The sequence below is a fragment of the Alexandromys fortis genome, unplaced genomic scaffold (genome assembly GCF_014885135.2).
Source record: "Alexandromys fortis isolate MF-2015 unplaced genomic scaffold, M_Fortis_MF-2015_v1.1 scaffold_264, whole genome shotgun sequence".
Taxonomy (NCBI): domain Eukaryota; kingdom Metazoa; phylum Chordata; class Mammalia; order Rodentia; family Cricetidae; genus Alexandromys; species Alexandromys fortis.
The window spans coordinates 987453-1004853 of NW_026068140.1; the positions used below are offsets into that span (position 1 = coordinate 987453).

General features: G+C 50.2%; 2 protein-coding genes across 2 annotated transcripts; both read right to left on the reverse strand.

The window, feature by feature from the left end:
* Positions 1–300: 300 nt before the first annotated feature.
* On the reverse strand, positions 301–6283 carry Hoxc10 (homeobox C10). Its single transcript, XM_050126703.1, has 2 exons — positions 4392–6283; positions 301–1384 (listed from the first exon to the last, which is right to left on the reverse strand). The coding sequence occupies exons 1-2, from the start codon at positions 5140–5142 to the stop codon at positions 1107–1109; spliced, it is 1029 nt and encodes a 342-aa protein (XP_049982660.1). The 5' UTR covers positions 5143–6283; the 3' UTR covers positions 301–1106.
* Positions 6284–14423: 8140 nt separating this feature from the next.
* Positions 14424–17140, reverse strand: Hoxc11 (homeobox C11). Its single transcript, XM_050126739.1, has 2 exons — positions 16462–17140; positions 14424–15166 (listed from the first exon to the last, which is right to left on the reverse strand). The coding sequence occupies exons 1-2, from the start codon at positions 17138–17140 to the stop codon at positions 14934–14936; spliced, it is 912 nt and encodes a 303-aa protein (XP_049982696.1). The 3' UTR covers positions 14424–14933.
* Between the last annotated feature and the right edge of the window lie 261 nt (positions 17141–17401).

Here is a 17401-nt window from a genome sequence, read left to right on the forward strand (position 1 = left end):
TGCAGCCCCACATTATATTTGCAGATCATAAAATCCACCTCTCGCGCGCACCAAGACCGTCCTGACATTACTGTTTTATGACCTTGACTTATTGTGGTCACCTGGATAATATTTAAATCAACGTTATGGTCTCTCACTTACATTAAACCCGCCAAGAGACATTCTGGAAAGGCTGTAGAAGATGAGTCAAACACAAAACACACACATATCCACACACTCAGTGTTTTGGGGGAGGGGGTGTCGCTTAAAAAAAGCCACTAAAAACAAAAAACCACCCATTTGAGGATTAAGATTCCGGAAATTTATTAGGATTTTTTTCTCCATTAAGGAAGCTACATGCAAAAGATACAACATACAGAATATCTTTAAATAACACAACTCCCAGACAGGGACAGGACAACTCCGGGGGGGTGTCTTTACTTTATGTTCTATTTTTAATTATTTATTTTAATTATTTTGTTCTTGATGGAATTTCTGAGATGTTAGTAGAAGGGAGGGACAGGGTGCTGGGAGGGGTGGGAGAGAAGCAGAAAGCAGTACAAATACTTCAAGCAGATTCTCAGAGTCACTGGAAGGGAAAGACACAGGGAGGGCTGGGTCTAGATGCTGGGCGCTATGACAAACACACAAATACTAGACAAATTTTCAAGACTGTCTATTATTCTAAGGGGGGAAATGCAGCAAGGAGGGAGCAATCTGACTATGATCTCCAAGGTTACAGACCCTCTCTGGTTGATTTTCCCCCCTTTCTTTTCTCTATAATGGGGTGGATTCTATCTTAGCTTGCATGGGGAGCAGAATGCTGCGTGTGAGTGCATGGGTGAGTGGGGGTTGACACGACACACACACCAGCCACACTCCCACCCCATCCTTGAGGGCACGCACAACACCCCAAAACCCAGCACCCCATTTCTCATGCTTTAGGTGGAAGAATCCTTGCAGCACAAACCATAGGTCCCTTGGAAGGAGAGTCTGAGGTCTTTGCCTTTTTTTTTCTTTGCAGGCGCGTTGCATTTATACTCAGGGAGGGAAAAAAATACCACCAGGCACAAAGGGAGGAGGGGCGGGGAAAGGAGAGATGGGGAGGGGGAGGAGATGACGCTGGCTCAGGTGAAATTAAAATTGGAGGTCAGTTCCCGGATCCGATTCTCTCTGTTCATTTTCTTGAGTTTCATTCTGCGATTTTGAAACCAGATTTTGACTTGTCTGTCTGTGAGGTTAATGGTCTTGCTAATCTCCAGGCGGCGCTCTCGCGTCAAATACATATTGAACAGAAACTCTTTCTCCAATTCCAGCGTCTGGTGTTTAGTATAGGGGCACCTCTTCTTCCTTCCGCTCTTTGCTGTCAGCCAATTTCCTGTGGTGTTTTCTGCCTTTATCTCCTCTGTTAAAAATAACATTATTTACATAAGTATCCCTGGAAGCAGCAAGCCCTGGGGATGCAGCTTTTGGAAGCCTCTTGGGGTGAGGGCGAATGAAGATGCTCCCCTGACTGCACAGGCCTGGGGGCAGATTCTCTGGGGCTTTTGGAAATCCTTAGGGGTCCAGACTTAGAGGGAAGAAAGATGGGAGGTGCTTACCCTCAAAGTGTTTGCTAAATTTAAATTAGTCAAGCTCACCTTAACCTAACAGATTCCAAATGTCTCTCCTGATCCAGGTGATTACCCTAAACCTCACCAGGCTTTCCTTCAACTCTTTTCTGCTCCAGATCTCAAAAAATCCAGTCAGACAGGAAAAAAAATCTTCAATGCACTCTGCCCCGCAGCTCAGAGTCATTTCCTGGAGAGCTTTAACCCCTCACTCCATGAAGGGGTTCTGTCCCTGTCTCTGCAGCCAAAGACATCTCAGGACTGCCTGCACTAGGCCCCCAGCTCTTATTCCCGCCTGAACTGCCACAAGATTGCTGTCCTTTTAAAACTTTAGCTCCCTCCTTCTCTCCTGGCCACGAGCTTCAGGTACAGGCAGAAAAGCCTGTCTGAGCAGCGGGGGCAAGGGCACCAGTTCTGAGGCGTGCTGAGGGATTCTCAGAAAACTTCCCCTGACCAGAGAGGACTTAAGGTCAAGGAAGGGAGACATCCTAAGGTATTGTAGTCCCCTAGAGTCTATGTGTAGATGGGTGTTTGAAACACACACACACACACACACACACACACACACACACACATCTGTATACACAGAAGGGATATTGTTAGCCTCTCTTCCTAGTAGGTCTTTTTGCTGAAATGGATGAACCTTGATCTTCAGGTAACAGAAAGGAACACAGCCACCCTTTAAAGGGAAAAATATAGAGTTTAAAGACTAGGGAGTCATTGATACCTAGCAAATAACTTTGCTGACAGCTAGTGTGCACCCTACTTCCTTTTTTCATTAAGTCAAGTGAGACTTCTGGGTCCAGGGTTTTGTAGGGATTAGTGATGGGAGAGTTTCCTAGGGCAACCAGAAAACAGTCAGGGTGAGGGGTGGGAGTGGGGGGGATGCAAACTTGAAGCTATAGTCCAAAAATGTCAATGTCTTTAATTATTCTCCATTCTGCACCTGCAGCTTCTTGCCAAGCTGTTTGCAGGCTCTCCACATCTTATTCTGCCCTGTTGATTTTTTTATTGGGGTTGTTGGGTTTTAAGAGGAGGAAAGAAATTGCAAATGGACCTTAGCCAAAAGCTCTTTCCCTCTGGCCTGATGAAAACACCAAAAAGGGGTGAAGAAAAAGGAGAACAGGAAGTGCAACCTCTGGGTGTTAGTTTGGGGTAGGAGGGGGGAGAAGGAGAGAAGGGGAATCTATCAAAGTGATTGTCCTTTGGGTTTAGGAGGTAGATTTATTAACCTTGACTTTGCTTCTTGGTATGGTTAGGACGAAGTTTGTTCTGCCATAGTCCTCTACCCCAGTCCAGCTCAGGACTTATGGTGAGTGGATAAAATTAAACTTGGCATTATATATGTTCCATAACGGCATGTGTGTGATATGGGTGCCTCATGCCCTCATCCTCACAGGCACAGACATGGTCATCTTCTGGCCAAAATCTCTAAGGACTGATTTACCAAGGCTATCTTTGCAGAGCAGACCCCAGAGGGTAAGGCTTTGCCCTTGTGCGCTAAAAGAGTGCATCTGTGTGTGTGTGTGAGAATGAGTATGTGAGGAACATAAGAGGTGTGTGTGTGTGTGAGGGGGGCACAGGTTGCCTGAAGACATGAATGTGCCGTTGCGTCCATATACAAAGCACTACACACAAGGTTCAGGGCATTCCCAGCCTGATTCGCTTTCAATTCATCTACCTTTACATCAAGGGGTCAGCCTAGCACACCACCAGGAGCCACTGTCTTGAGGAGCGGGTTTATTCTTCCCTATTGGGCCTTTTTTAATTTTTTTTTTTTTGCTCCAACTTTTCAGGGAAAGTCATTGCCCTCAGCATCTCAATCCTGTTCAAACTCTGTATTTTCCCCATAGACAGCAGCAAAGGGTCCTGGTGCCCCCAGCTACAGAGGAAATGAATCTTGAACCCCGAGCTTGAACTCTGGCTGAACATTCCTTCTTGAACCAAAAATCACAAAGAAATACAACCAATGCCTCACTCCTTCTCAGGAGTAAACCGCTTGCCACGCACACAGAAAATTTCCAGCACTCACTTATTAAGCAGCTTTTGAAAAACAATGGGAAAAACATAACTAGTAAAAATAGAAAAAAGAAATTTTTTAAAGATCAAAAAAGAAAAGAAAAAAGAAGGAAGGAAAGCAACATTTCCAATGCCCTGATCCAAAGCCCACAAGCCAAGCATCTGGAGGAGGGAGGGATGTGGCGGGCAGCCCTCCACCTCCACCCCTTCCGGCCTCAGCTTCACTGCCCAAGGCCCCTGCCGAGACAGAAATCGCAGGGGTGCAAGCTGTACGCACAAATCGGACCCACAAACAACAAATTGTATTTCGTAGGAAACATTTTTCCAACTAGGAAAATGCACTGAAGTGAAATGATTCATCTCTAAGCCTTCTCTCGTCCCCTGCCCAAGGATCGCCATCTTAAGCGTTTTGTGCGCTTTGACCTTAGCTGAAGACGTGAGCCCCCAGGACACCCCACTGAAAAAGCAAACCAAAGCCATCACGCGCCAAGGAGTGACCACGGATCTTGTGCAGCACAGGGTACCCGCAGGCTGCCTGTAATACTCATATCCTCCGCCTATGCACCCAAAGGCCAGGCTGGCCTGGTACCTCCAAGTCGCCTTTTACCTTCCCCTGCTAAATGACACTCCACCACCCAGGCGATTGGCAAACAGGATCCTCAAACCCAGGTATTTTCAGAACCCTCGAGTTCCCTAGGCCTCTGCTCAACCCTCTCTTCACCTTAGTCCTGAACACGAAGACCAGCCTTCGTGTCCTAGCCCCGGGGGCCCAGACAGCCTTACCTTTAGCTTCGTTATCCGAGGTGTCTGGGCTGGAGTCTGCTATCTTGGCCCGTTCCTTTTCGTTCTCCGAGGGGCTGCTTTTTGGGCCCGCCAGACTTTGCTCCGTCTTGATCTCATTGGGACTGGGGGTCTGGCTTTCGGACTTGGGGGTCTCAGGAAAACTCACTTTGCCCCCAAGCTGAGGCGATTCCAGATGTTCAGCGCGCGGGTTGAGACTGGCCCGCTGCTCAAAAGGGGCTTCGAAGTCGTTGGCCCCAGCACAGTGTGGCGTTTTGTCCAGCGCCGAGTAGCTCGGGCTGGCGCGGTAATAGCTGGGTACAGGTACCTCGTGCTCCCCAAGGCAGGACTCCGGCAGGGGGTGGGAATAGAGAGCTGCCTCGGGACCACTTTTCGTCCTCTTCTCTGCACTGTACATGCAGCAGACATTCTCCTCCTTGACACTGGGTGGGTAGGAGCAAGAGGACAGAGGCCTGCCAACAGGTTGTTCCAGGCGGTAGGCGGCTTTGGGGTCGCCCCAGGAGTCCAGCTGCGAGAGGTAGGACGGGTAGGTGTTGAGGGCCAGGTTGGGGCTGTTGCCCTCGTCCCTCTTGGAAAGCGAGGGCGCGAGCCCGCAGCCCCTCATCACCCCGCAGTTGAAGTCACTCCCAGATTGCATATACATTCCTGCGCTCCGGTTATAGCGCTCTCCTCCTCCCGGCGCAGCCAAGGGCTCCGCGTACGAGTTCGGAGTTACATTGCGAGGGCATGTCATTTTCAGAGAGAGGGGTTTTTAAGGAGCAATACTACAGCGGAGGAGCTGACATCTTTTTTCCCCCATCCGGGAAGGGGGGGGCGTTTGGAGGGGTGGGAGGAAAAAGAAGGGGAGGGGGGAAATATCAGCTCCATAATTATCCGAGCATTCGGTCCTCACCATGTGACGGCTAGACCAATGGGATTTGAAAATGGCCTTGATGATTCAGACGGCCGTGACGTCAGTGGGGTCAAGTTGTCGGCAGGCGGAGCGCGCAGCGTGGAGTAACAGCGCCACCTAGCAGCTGCCTCGGGGTAAGGGCTCGGGAGCCCTTCCCGGCGAACAAAGAAAGCGCACCCCTTTCTGCGGGGGCGGTGGGGTGGTGGTGGAGTGGTGGTGGGATGGGTGGAGGGACGTGGGGATGTTCTGGGAAGAGTGGGGCTTGTTTACAGAACCAGCCTGTAACTCCCGGGAAGAGGGGGGAGGAGAGGGAGAAAATGCGGGAGAGAGTGAGGCAACCAGGGCTCAAAACAGTCAAATTCAAATTAAAAGGTCCAGACAAGCTTCAGGTATTCCTTCCCATCTCTTCACCTTCCACTTTCTTCACTCCAAACCACCTTTTCTTTTCTTGGGCTCGGTGCCGCGCGATGCTTTGGGGGAGGCGGGAAGGATCTCCAGTGGGCTTAGGGCGAAAGAGAAAGTTAAAGAATCAGTCAGGACTAAAGTTTCTGCTCTCCTGCCTCCTGATTTCTCCAGCTTGGCCCTTGGGCCTGCGAGCTTCGGACCACCAGTCTTGGAGGTTGGTTGAGTTGTAAGTTTCTTGTGGGGGATTAACTGGGAATTTCAGGTGTCTAGAGTGGGCTGGGATAGGTCACGGTCATTTAAGGGATGCTGGGCAAAGGAGGATCCTAGTGGACTTTGGGATCACTGGAGGAGGAAGCTGAAGATTAGAGGTATCCTGTCCCCAACCCTGGAGTTGCAGCCTGGGCCCTACCGGATGAACATCTCCAGTCTCTGGCCTTTGTTGGCCTTCGAGCGGGTTTGGTAGGGTGTTTTGCTCCAAGCCCTGGCAGCCCTTCTTTTCCGCTTGACCTTGTCCCTACTAAAACAAGAAATATTCCTGGAGAGAAAGTCCGAACTTGCAGGCCTTGATTGGGTTGGAGGAGTGGCGCATGCATGCCAGAAAGAAGTGAAAGACGCAATTAAACCTCATCAGAGAAGAAGTTTTCTTTTTCTTTTTTTTTTAAGCGATTTGTTTGGGAATATTTTTTAAAGAAGAGAGGCGGTCTTGTGTGTGTGTGTGTGTATTACTAAAGTGAAGAAGCAGGGGAAAATGTGTGTTTAAAATAGTTCGTTCGATTTCTCCATCACCTTTCTTCCAAAGAGAACTAAACTCTCCACCCCTTCCTCAGGAAACGGAATCCGGAGAATAACTTGTCTTTCTGGTAGTCCTACATTTTTTCCTGGGCAGAGGCAGTGGGCTTCCTCCCCCACCCCCAAAGACCAGAGCCTGGCTGAGAAAGGGTTCCAGGGTCGAAAGCGCACCGGCGTGAGTGAAGAAGCTGGACCGATTGCTGGAGGCCCTAGCCAGCTACAATGGAAGTGGACTAAGGAAAGAACTGTGCCCCAAATTCCCCTAGCCAGGTGTGGAGAAGACGACGCATGGGTCCCTTGATTCCAGGGTAAAAAAAAAAAAAAATCGAAAGATCTGTGGCGTGTATGGCTTGTTTGCAGGCCTGCAGGCCGGTAGGGGAGCTTTGAAATAATTTTGTGTTTTCGTTTGCAGGGGTCACCCTGGCTTCAGCCTGTGAGTTATCCAGGGCAAGGTTAGGCTGTTTAGGCCCCAGACCAGACTTGGGACAGTTCCCAGCGGCATTCAGTCTGGGGAGCCATTTGTCCCACTGCCCATCCCGCGGGAAACCTCGGAGACTTTATGGCCACTCTGTTTGTATTATCTGCATAAGTCTTTCCCCATGAGTTTGATCGAAACCGTTCCCTTTTACAAGGACCCAAAGAAAATTTCCCATCATATTTATCATCTGGGGATAAAAATTTAGTATGGGAACTGATATTTCCTCATTTATGGGAAGATGAAATTAAAGACCAAAGCAATAGAGAACTATGTGGCTTTGGGGGCTCCTCCTCCTCCTCCTTCACATCTCCTTTATTTCCTCCGCGTCCCTGGAGTCTGTCCTCTCAAAACCCTGCCCTTGTCCCCTGTTCTGGACTCTGGGAGGGCCCTTTCTCCAACATCCAGGTGCGGCTGGACTACCTCAGCTCTTCCCAGCTTTTACCTCAGTGACAGGAGCTGGGGAAGGGGCAGTGTCTCCATCTAGGAAGCGCTGTGCTGGCTAGAGAGAAGGTTTTGAGGGAAGAGCTTTGCAGCGGACAGTGGAATTGGAACCCAGTCTGAGAGGAGATAGTGAGAGTCAGAGGAGGTTGAAGTTGAGAGATTCTAGAATAATCCTCAAACAACACACACCCAGACAGAAACTGGCTAGCTATCAAGAGAAACCCTGTCTGGGGGGGGGAGGAACGAGAGAGAGAGAGAGAGAGAGAGAGAGAGAGAGAGAGAGAGAGAAGCAAAGTCATCCAGACTTTCTCCTTGACCAGCCAGACCCCCCTGCCTCACCCCAGGCTCACCTCCAACCCCAGTCATGAAGTGAAGAGACTTACTTCAGGTTTCTTACCATTATTAGTAGAAATAATACCCTCAGGAGAAAAGCTTCCTGCTTCAACTCCCACCTCCTCACAAGAACGAGTAGTGTTTAAAGTTGAAATAATTAGAAGTATGATAAACACGGCCCATTAATGAAACCAGAAATTAAATTCATCAGCCTTAGTGGGACCCCCGTTGGGACAAATGTTTGCCTCTAATTACTCAAGATAAACGGAAACCCAGCGCTGTTAAGCAAGAGCCCGCTGGCTTGCTCGGACTGACGCAGATGTGAATAACTTGTTGGCTTTTTCCGAGACTTTGGGATCTATCTTAATGGAAGTAAAAGGAAAGGAGTGAAAGCGAGGGCCCGGGTAGAGAGCATTTGTGTGGATTGAGGAAAGTCCTGTCTAGTCTGGGTCCCAAGCCCTGCCCCCTTGGACTCGCCTTTCCTGAGGCCTTGAGCAAAAGGCAGTTCCATCCTATTGTCCCAACCTGGCGTTCAAAGGCATGCACGCCGCCCTAGCTACCCAGTCTGCTGCCACTGCCCGGAGCCCACTGGCCTTACCCAAAGGCCACCCTTGGTCACTGAATTGGGCCCCAGGGGAAGTCTGTGTTGCTAGTCAACCCATACATTGCTTTTTTAAAGGCTATCACCTCAACTTCCCCCATTGTAGAGAGCCCTGCACCTAAGTCTTCCTCTGGGTCTCCCCCTTTTCTTACCTCAACAAGGAAGTGAAAATTCCGGGGGCTGCAGGCCAAAGTGGGGACTCAGGCTGTGCCTGTGTCTCAACAAATCCCACCCGCCCTAAGAGTAAGGCCCAGGCTCCTTTGACTCTTCCCGCCCGAAGAGTCAAAGGATACAAACACCGAAGGGCAGTCCTGTTGAACTGGACTGGGCCTCCTGGGCCTTCTGCGGCCTTTGGGTCCGCGAGCAAAGGAGCAGAAGAGGGTTCAGGAGCTCCTTGCTGGCTCCAGAAGGGCCTAGAAGTTCTTTGGGGGCAGATACCCTAAGGGTCCCTGCTAATAGATAGAAATGAGTCTGGGCTCTTTCCGACTGAAGCCCAGAAGTACCCGGTTCTCTCCTCTGAAAACTGTCGGAGTTTTTTTTTTTTTTTTAAGAGAGGTCAAGGATGGTCTGGTGTAATTCTGAAGACGGTGAAAAAGAAGGAAGAGTATATCTTCTTTTGGAATAAAAATTATTAAATACAGTTTTAAAAATTGCATACTAAAATCTCAAGCAAAAATGTAAAACAAAATCACACCATTGACTGTTAGGATTATCTTCTTGCTTTGGAGGCCGAGATTAATCGTTCTTTCCCCAAATCTTGAAGGAACAATTCGCCTTTCTTCTAGAGCACCATGCTCTGCTTGAATCTAGAGCAGGGAAACTCCAAGCAAAATGTGGAGTGCTCAGAGGTTCAGGGGAGAAAGGTTTCAAACAGGTAGAAAAGGTGAGAGGCTGAGGACGGCTTCTGTTCTATTCGGATTTGCAGCCCCTCGGGCGGGCGGGCGGGCGGGCAGGCAGCGCTGCCGCCGACTCGCTCTCACATTAGACATTGTGCACACTTGCACCCAGAGGCTGTCGAGCATCTATCCACACGTCCAGCTTGCGGTTAATTGCACGTACACAGCCTCATGTATTCACTTCTACCCAAAGCACTTCCTGCGATCCTTAAATCCTGAAGTTCTCTGTCTGCGTCAGCTCCACTGCTTCCTGGCCCTTCTGAAACCAGTTATTTAACCTAGCCTACGGAATCGAAACCAGACCGCACAGACCTCAGAGAGAAGAGTCGTCAGGAGGAGGAGCCCAAAGGGAGGAGGTCTTGTGGGGAAGGTCCTGGTCCCCACTTTAATGGTTTGTTTCAGAGTTGCCTCCGTAGGTCAGATTTCCAGTCAATGTGGGCTGGTTGGGCTGCTTCGCTCCTAAGGGTAAAAAACAGGAACCTCCATCACCAGCTAAATTTCGTTTCAAAGGTTTTTGTTGCTTTTTTCCCCCTGCTTTTCTTCCTTCCTTCCTCTCGTTTCTTTTTCATTTTCCTCCTTTCTCTTCGTTATCTTTTTATTGTCTCCTTATTTTTTCTCTGTAATTATCCCTTATTTTTTCCCTAAGACTCTAACTTGTTTTCTTGTTTTCACCTTTCCTTTTTTCTTCTTTATCCTTGCTTTCTTCAATTCCTTGCTGCCCTCCCCAGCTTGCGGCTTCTGGTGGCTTACTTAGTTTTCTCTGTTGTGCTGAGCTATGTGAGTAGGGGAAGCGACAGACTGGATTCGCGTATCCTCGGTCCAGTTGCTCCGGCTTGATGTTGACCTTCTGCCTTCAGCCTCAGCTCAGCTCCTCACAAGGCGAAGTGTACAACAGTGAACAGGAGGTGGCCAGGCCTCAGAGTCGCCATTAGAGGAAAGGAAATGCCGATTCAGAGGCAACTCCGCATCAATGCCAAAGGCTCCTTGAAGTGCCAGGCCCATTTCCATCACACTGAAGAAACTTGGTCTACCAGACCCATAATTAAAGGAAAGTTCCCTCATTTTTGTTCTGACTCCAGAACTGAGCACTAAACAGACTAAAGTTGAGCTTGTTTGTGCTCTCAGCACTAGGGTTAGGAGCGTGAGAGGGGCAGGGTCTGTCAATGACAGGTAGAAGGCAGGTCCAAGGAGTTATATATAAGTTGACATTCCAAGGCTATGTCACTACATGAGTACTTTTGTTGTCCATAAAGGACTCAGGAGAACTGGAGCCCGCTGGGCCCTTGCTGTCTCTGATTATGTAACAATTGCAACTTGTAGGCACAAATATCCTGCTAGTCTGGATTTTTTTCTTAAATCCCCAAAGCAACAGGACTGTGTGTGTAAAAGCCCCTACCCCCAAATTAGGATTTTGAGTCAGGATTATAGGACTTCTCTCCTCCAAGAAGTGGGTAGAAGGGATGTGTGTGTGGGAAAGGGAGAGAGGGACGAACAGTTACAGAAAGACAGGGGGGGGGAGAGAAAGAGGAAGAGAGAGAGGAAGAGAGGAGAGAGAGGAAGAGAGGGGAGAGAGAGGAAGAGAGAGGGGAGAGAGAGAGAGAGAGAGAGAGAGAGAGAGAGAGAGAGAGAGAGAGAGAGGAAAGCAGGCTCTAATGGGGAAGGCTTGTCTACTGCTGACATTTTGCACTGTGTGCATCTGTAAAGAGTACATGTCAAACGCATGGTGGAAGGCTCTCCTGAATGCCTGTGGCTTTTGTTCTCTGCAAGGCCCCAAAGACAGGTCCAGGGTAGACCTCAGAAAGGACTGGTTTGACTTTCAAGCCCTTTTGCCTTCCACAAAGAAAAGTACCCCCTTACACACATGATGAAGCCTCAAGGCTCATCTTTCTCTCCCCCTTCTCAAGGATTCCATCCTGTGTCAAGACCTGAGCTAAGCCATTTTTTTTTTCCTTCAAGGAGGGGGAATCTTGTAAAACTTTTATGCCAAACAAAGTTATAAAAACTTCCAGGGCGTTGCCTTTTCTAAAGGTTTATATGAATAATAAAGAGTGTCGTCGCGTGCAGACTTACATTGGCCAGCTCTGGGCAAGAACAGCTTAGTCCACAGCACCATCCCTAGGGCACCAGGAAAACCTCAGCACTCCCCACTTCAGGGAATGCTGGCCTGAAGAAGAACTAACCTACAGATTCCTAAGAGGGGCGGGAGGGTTGGGATGAGGGAGGAAGGGGTAGTGCCCTTGACTTCCTTGAAGTTCAAAGTTCTCCTTTGCCTTTTTGAGAAAAGGCCTCTCTTCTGTCAGCCTTCTCCAGATTGTTCCTGCCCTTCTGGCCAACTGGTTATTGGAAACTCCAGCTTTCCAGTTAGCTGGTTATGGGTAACTTCAGCTCTCAGGTTAACTGGTTATGGGTAATTTCAGCTCTCTGGTTAACTAGTTATGGGTAACTCCAGCTCTCTTGACTTTCAGCCACCTGGTCTGCACCTTTCAGTCCCGCACTCCACCCCACCTCCACCCCTGCCCCCACCACAGCAAAGCTTCCCAGTCTTTCTGTCCGGGAGATCTGGAACCCAGGGGCTCTCTCTCAGAGTGGGGGTGGTAGGCCCACCTTCAAGGCTCCTCTGTTTTGCATTTCCCCTGTCACCCAGGGTCTGAGTGACAAAGAAACTCCAAATCCAAAGCTCCCCCCAGTCCATTTCTCATTTCAAGCACCCCAACTCCCCTTGTACCCCTAAAGACCATAGTGAAAAGGGGGTGGGGCCCAGAGAGCTCTCTCAGTCCACACCACTTAATACCCTTGTAAACTCCCACGTGCGCTATAAACTTGGATTTTTACAACCAACATTCCTCCTTTAGCTCCAGGAAACTTTGAACTCGGCCTCTGGTTTATTTACTTGGGGGTGGGGAGCTGGGAGCTGAGAAAGGCTGAAGGAAGAGAAGGGAAATGTGGGGCAAAGGGGTCTGGGGTGTTTTGGAAGAGCCAAGACCATCCACTGGGGGTTTGTTTACTGTTTAGAACGGAAGCATTTTCTAACACAGGCCAGACTGGGTCGTTAAGGGCGAAATGAAACTGGGTTTAGAGGCTCCGGACGCTTTATGGCGGCGTCTAGACTGCGATCTTTTGTTCCTGGGCAGCCTTGTGGCTGGAGGGGATTACCCCAAGGGGTTGAGCCCAGAGTGTTCCTGCCAGCAAGGGGGGGTTGGACATCCCAGGAGTTTGAAGGTGGCTTTGCTTAGGGGCTAGAGACCCTTCTTATTTTATTTTTTTTAACGAAGGTTACCACAGAAAGTCAGGTTCTTGGGTTCAGATCACACAAGCCTTTGTTTTTTCATGATGACTTTTCTCTCATCTTTGGAAGAGAGGTTCTTTTCTGGGCTATGCATTTGTAAAAAAATGATAATTGCAAGTTTTAAATATTTTTCTCTAAGATCAGGAGTCCTTGGATGCTAATAATTTTTTTTAAAAAATAGCTTTGTTCTATGGTTGTCCATTGTTGTATAGAAAATATTTCTGCATGCTAACAGTCACTGGTATAGCTGGTTATAGTGGACAAACATCACAGCTCGAGAAATTCCCCCATCTCATGCACACACAGAGGACCCTCGGTTGTATTCCTGTCCACATTCATTAAATACCGACAGTGTTCACACACCAGGGAGGACAGAAGTGTGTAGGTCAGGTCACACTTGTTCCATGCAGACAAAAGTGCACAAACCATACTACTCACGTGCACACATAAAGACACTGCTTTGAATGATAAAGTTTTCCTGGGTGAGCACATCAAAGAGTGTGAGCCACAATACAGCAAAGATGACAAATCTCAAAGAGCCACACTTAAAAATCAGAGATTCAGCAGATACCTCAGCTGCAGGAATCCCTGTCATCAAAACAGTATCTAAACTTGAGACCCAGGATGCTTTCGCCTTTCATCCAACAATGTAACATGAATGAAAATATTTTCTTGGAATTCTAATGGGACAGAGAGACAGAAGAAAAATGAAAGAATTGGTCCTGAACCTCTTACCTCAAATAACAAATTTTGAAGAGATGAGTGAATGTCTTTACTGAAAGAACTGAAGGGATTAGTTAACTTTCCGCAGAAATAGAGATTGCCGTGAAGACTGTCCCCATAGATCACCTTTTCCAGTGCCCTTCTTTTTGCTAATCCCCACAAAACACATTTCTGGGGCTTTTTTTTTTAATACTGGAACATCCAATGTATAAAAGTCAGGGTGGTCCAGGCCTAGGCATCCGTCTGTCTGGGGAGAGAGAGAGAGAGAGAGAGAGAGAGAGAGAGAGAGAGAGAGAGAGAGAGAGAGAGCGCCCTACCCTCAGCTCTACATATTTGACTACAACAGACGGAGACATCTGGCAGGAGGGCCACGGTGAAGCCAAGAAAATTCCTATAAATTTAAATTTGGTGATGGCTACAATTAACTCCACAACAAACATGTGCTTAAAGAAGCGTTGCTGGGCATTTGGACACAGCTGGAGTTGCTTGTGAGGAAAAGGAGTTTAGGACTAACCAAGAATGTCCTTTGCACTGGCCTGCTTCACCTCAGAAGGCCTGGTTCTCACTAGCAGGCTCTCCCAATTGCCACAGCCTCCTTTTCCTCCTCCTTTTCCCCTCTTACACCGCCACTACCACCTCCTCCTCCTCTGCTGTTTTGAGAACGCAGGGGGTTTTAAGAGGAGAGGGGTTAATAAAAAGGTCAAATAAAATAATAATATCGAACAGAATGAAATATCTTTATTTGCCACCAAAAAACTTCACAACAATCCCTCTGAGACAGAAGCAGAGTGGGGATTGCACATGTACACACGCACTCACGCACATGGACAGAGATGGGTGATTAGAATCTTACTCCGGTTCAGCCTCCCCCTTCCTCTACAGGTAAAGAGGTTGATGAAATATTTACAACAATCAGCCTCCACTAGCAGGAGGGGCCCAATCCCATTCCTATGCTTCCTCCTCAATCCTGTTTCTTTTTAAGGAGGTAACAACTGCATAGACTAGCAATAAATCGGGGGGGGGGGCACTGCTTTGGAAAAGGTTAGGACACCTCAATGCACCAGTTAGGAGATTTCAAAAGAGGGCTCTACACATTTAGGGCGAGAACGACTAGGCTGAGGCGGGGCCAGGCTCAGACGGAGGTAGGACTTGGACTTCGCACACCTAACACCAGGTCAAAAGTACAGGAATTTCACAGCAAGGCAGGATCACAGTTAGCAGTCCAAGCGTGGGGCAGGATGGGGCGGGGGTGGGGAGCCCGGGAGGTCTTGCAGACAAGGTGGCTCAGCGGTTCTTTTCACTCGGCTAGGGAAGGTTTGGAGTTCAAGGATTGTTCGGCTCTGGCGCCCACTGTGCTCGCCCCTCCCCCTCACCCAATCCCAGCAGCAAGACTTTGTTGCAAGGTGTATTTCTTTTAAATAAACAGTCTTGGGGCCTTGGCGCCGCCAACAGGGTCCACTAGTCACGGGTCAGACACTCCCTCACTCCTTTTTCCTGGCCGGGTCTCTGTCCCTACAGTGAATTAGACCCGAGGCGAAGGAGATTCTGGAAGGAAGTGTCAGTAACGGCAGTGGGGGGCCAGCCCTGGCCACAGTCCAGTTTTCCACCCGCGGAAAAAGACGAGTTATAAAATAAAAATAAAATAAAATAAATTTCCCTCTTTCCCTCCCCCGCCTGCAGTTACAGCAGCGGATTTCCGGAAAAATACTGCAGCCGGTCTCTGCTCAGTTTTTTTTCTTTCATCCTTCGGTTCTGAAACCAAATTTTCACTTGTCGATCAGTCAGGTTCAGCATCCGGGACAGCTGCAGTCTCTTCTCTTTGTTGATGTACACGTTGAAGAAAAACTCTCGCTCCAGTTCCCGGATCTGGAATTTCGAATAAGGGCAGCGCTTCTTGCGGGTGCGGGGGGCGTCTGGAGGGAGGGGAGGGGGCAAGTGCGAGGAGAGGGGAGAGAGACACGTGAGACCCCGGGCGACCCCAGCGGACCCCAGCCTCTGAACGCTCGGCCTCATTGCCGATCTCAGTCCCGCCGGCGGCGGCAGCCCTCCCTCTAGGCAGGCGGCTCTTCTTCCGTAGAGGATCCCACTGCCAAGTCTAGCTTGGTTCACCGAGAGCCTGGTGTTCCCTGCCCCTCAGATAGATCAGAACCCTAGCTGACAGGGTCTGCAGATGGAGAAAAGCCTGTCTGGGCCGCGTGCGTTCCCTGGGGTGCCCCGCCTGCTACTCCTCGCTGCTCTTGCACCTTCCGAGTAGCCCTCCCAAAGCTTCTCCAAGCCCACCGACCCGCCACCCCGTCCTCCAGAAACCGGAGGGAACCACGGAAAACCGGCGCGAAGGAGTGATTTTAGGCGGTAGTAGTGGGGAATCAGGGAGGAAATTAGCGTGCAGAAGTAGCTAGACACCCCAAGCCTCCTGTCAGGCCCTGGCATCCCGGGACGCCCCGCCGTTTGCCTGCCAGGCTACGCAAACAGCCTGGCAGGGCCTACCCAGAGACCGTAGACCCTGGAGAGCCATCCACACTCTCTGCGCAGGGAGCTTTGATCTTTTCCACACTTTCCCATCACCGCCAAATCCCGGCTTGCCCGGATTTCTATTCAAAGACCCATAAGAGCATGTAATTTGAACATGTTTTGTTTTAAAAGTCGTTTTAAAAAGAAGCAGAAGCGGAGCGGACCTTGAAGCGCCTCTGTGGGTTCCAGTTCTGTCACCTCGCTTCTGTTCCTACCTCTCCCCCCCTCTGGGTTTCTCCCGGTCTGTCCCTCGCCCTCCCCTTTCTCCCCCTTCACCCCTCCCCTTCCTCCCCCCCCCCCCCCCGCGCGCAGCCCGTCTCCCCATCCTTTCTTAAACTCTCCTCTAAGTTCATGATCAAAGTTAATATCGCCCGAAATGGTGGCACTTTTAAAAATTTCACAGACCGAGGGAGATAACGGAGGGGGGCTCACCCGGCTTTTCCAAAGAGCCCCCTTCCCTCCCTCCCCACCCCTCTCTATCGTAAAAAGTCGAGTCGTTGGGAGAGAGGGCTTTGTAGGTTATAATAAAATCCTTTGAATGCTTATAAAACTCCACATAAAATCGGACTGACCCAAAACACGAGGCTGTCCGCGCTCCGTTGGCCTCCCCCCACCTCACACCCGCCACCCTCTACACCAGCCCTCCCTCTCCGCTCCCTGACTCGCTGCCCTCGGGTTCCCGGCCGCTGCTACCTACTGGGGGAGGCTCCCTTGGCCGGTTCCTTGGTGGCTGAGTGGGCAGAACCAGAAGAGCTGGGATTCGTGTTCTCCTCCTCGGCCTCGGCCTCAGCACCAGCCTCTGCCCGGGACGCTAGTCCCGAGGCCGGGGGCGCCTCAGGCTCCCCCTTGGCCTCGCCCTTGCCTGAGCAGGGGGGCTCGGCAGGCGCCTCTCCGCCACCGCAGTAGGCGTTGTCGAAGAAGCGGTCGAAGGCTTGGGGCAAGACGCTGTTCTTGTTGACTGAAGAGTAGAAGCCGGCGGGGGCCGCATGCGGGGCGCTGGGGTGGTGGTGGCCGCCGTAGGAGACTTCATTTTTCATCAGGATCTCAGTGACTGTGGAAGGAGGCAGGCACTCTCGGTGCATAAGCTCGTCGGCCGCATAGCAAGACGAGTAGCTGTTCCGATGGTGCCACTTGCCGGAAGGCTCCAGGCCGTAGGAGACCTCCCGGACGGGGGGCACCTGGGCTGAGTAGGGATAGGAGATCTGACGAGAGGGGGCCTGGGGCAGGAAGGAGGAGACGGTGGAAAACTCAGGCACGTAGTAAGTGCAACTGGGCAGATAGAGGTTGGAGGCGCAGCTCCCTCGCTCGCCGAAGTCAGCACCCCTCTCCTTGCGCGAAGGCGAGCAGAAGTTGCCCAGGTTGACCGAGTTAAACATCGTTCTCTTCTCCTGCCCGCTCCGGATGGAGGTTTTGGACCCGATCTAGCGAGGGGGGAAATTTTGGGAAGGCGAGATGACGCGTTATCCGTCTTAGTCTCTCTCCCTGAGCACGTGATCCAAAGTAGATATTGTCATATATCAGTTCGGAGCACTTCGCAGACGTAGGAGGGGTTCTCTCTTAGGTAAGATCGGGGACGTTCAGGCGATTGGTTTGCAAACACCGCAGAAACATTATGAAAATCAATTGCAGATTTGTAT

What these genes read in the sequence shown, in the direction of transcription:
- Hoxc10 (XM_050126703.1), bottom strand. Translation starts at nt 5,142, where the DNA reads ATGACATGCCCTCGCAATGTAACTCCGAACTCGTACGCGGAGCCCTTG. An exon ending in CTCGGATAACGAAGCTAAAG is followed by an intron (nt 1,385 to 4,391) that starts GTAAGGCTGTCT and finishes TATTTTTAACAG; the next exon opens with AGGAGATAAAGGCAGAAAAC.
- Hoxc11 (XM_050126739.1), bottom strand. Translation starts at nt 17,140, where the DNA reads ATGTTTAACTCGGTCAACCTGGGCAACTTCTGCTCGCCTTCGCGCAAG. An exon ending in GGCCAAGGGAGCCTCCCCCA is followed by an intron (nt 15,167 to 16,461) that starts GTAGGTAGCAGC and finishes CCCTCCCTCCAG; the next exon opens with ACGCCCCCCGCACCCGCAAG.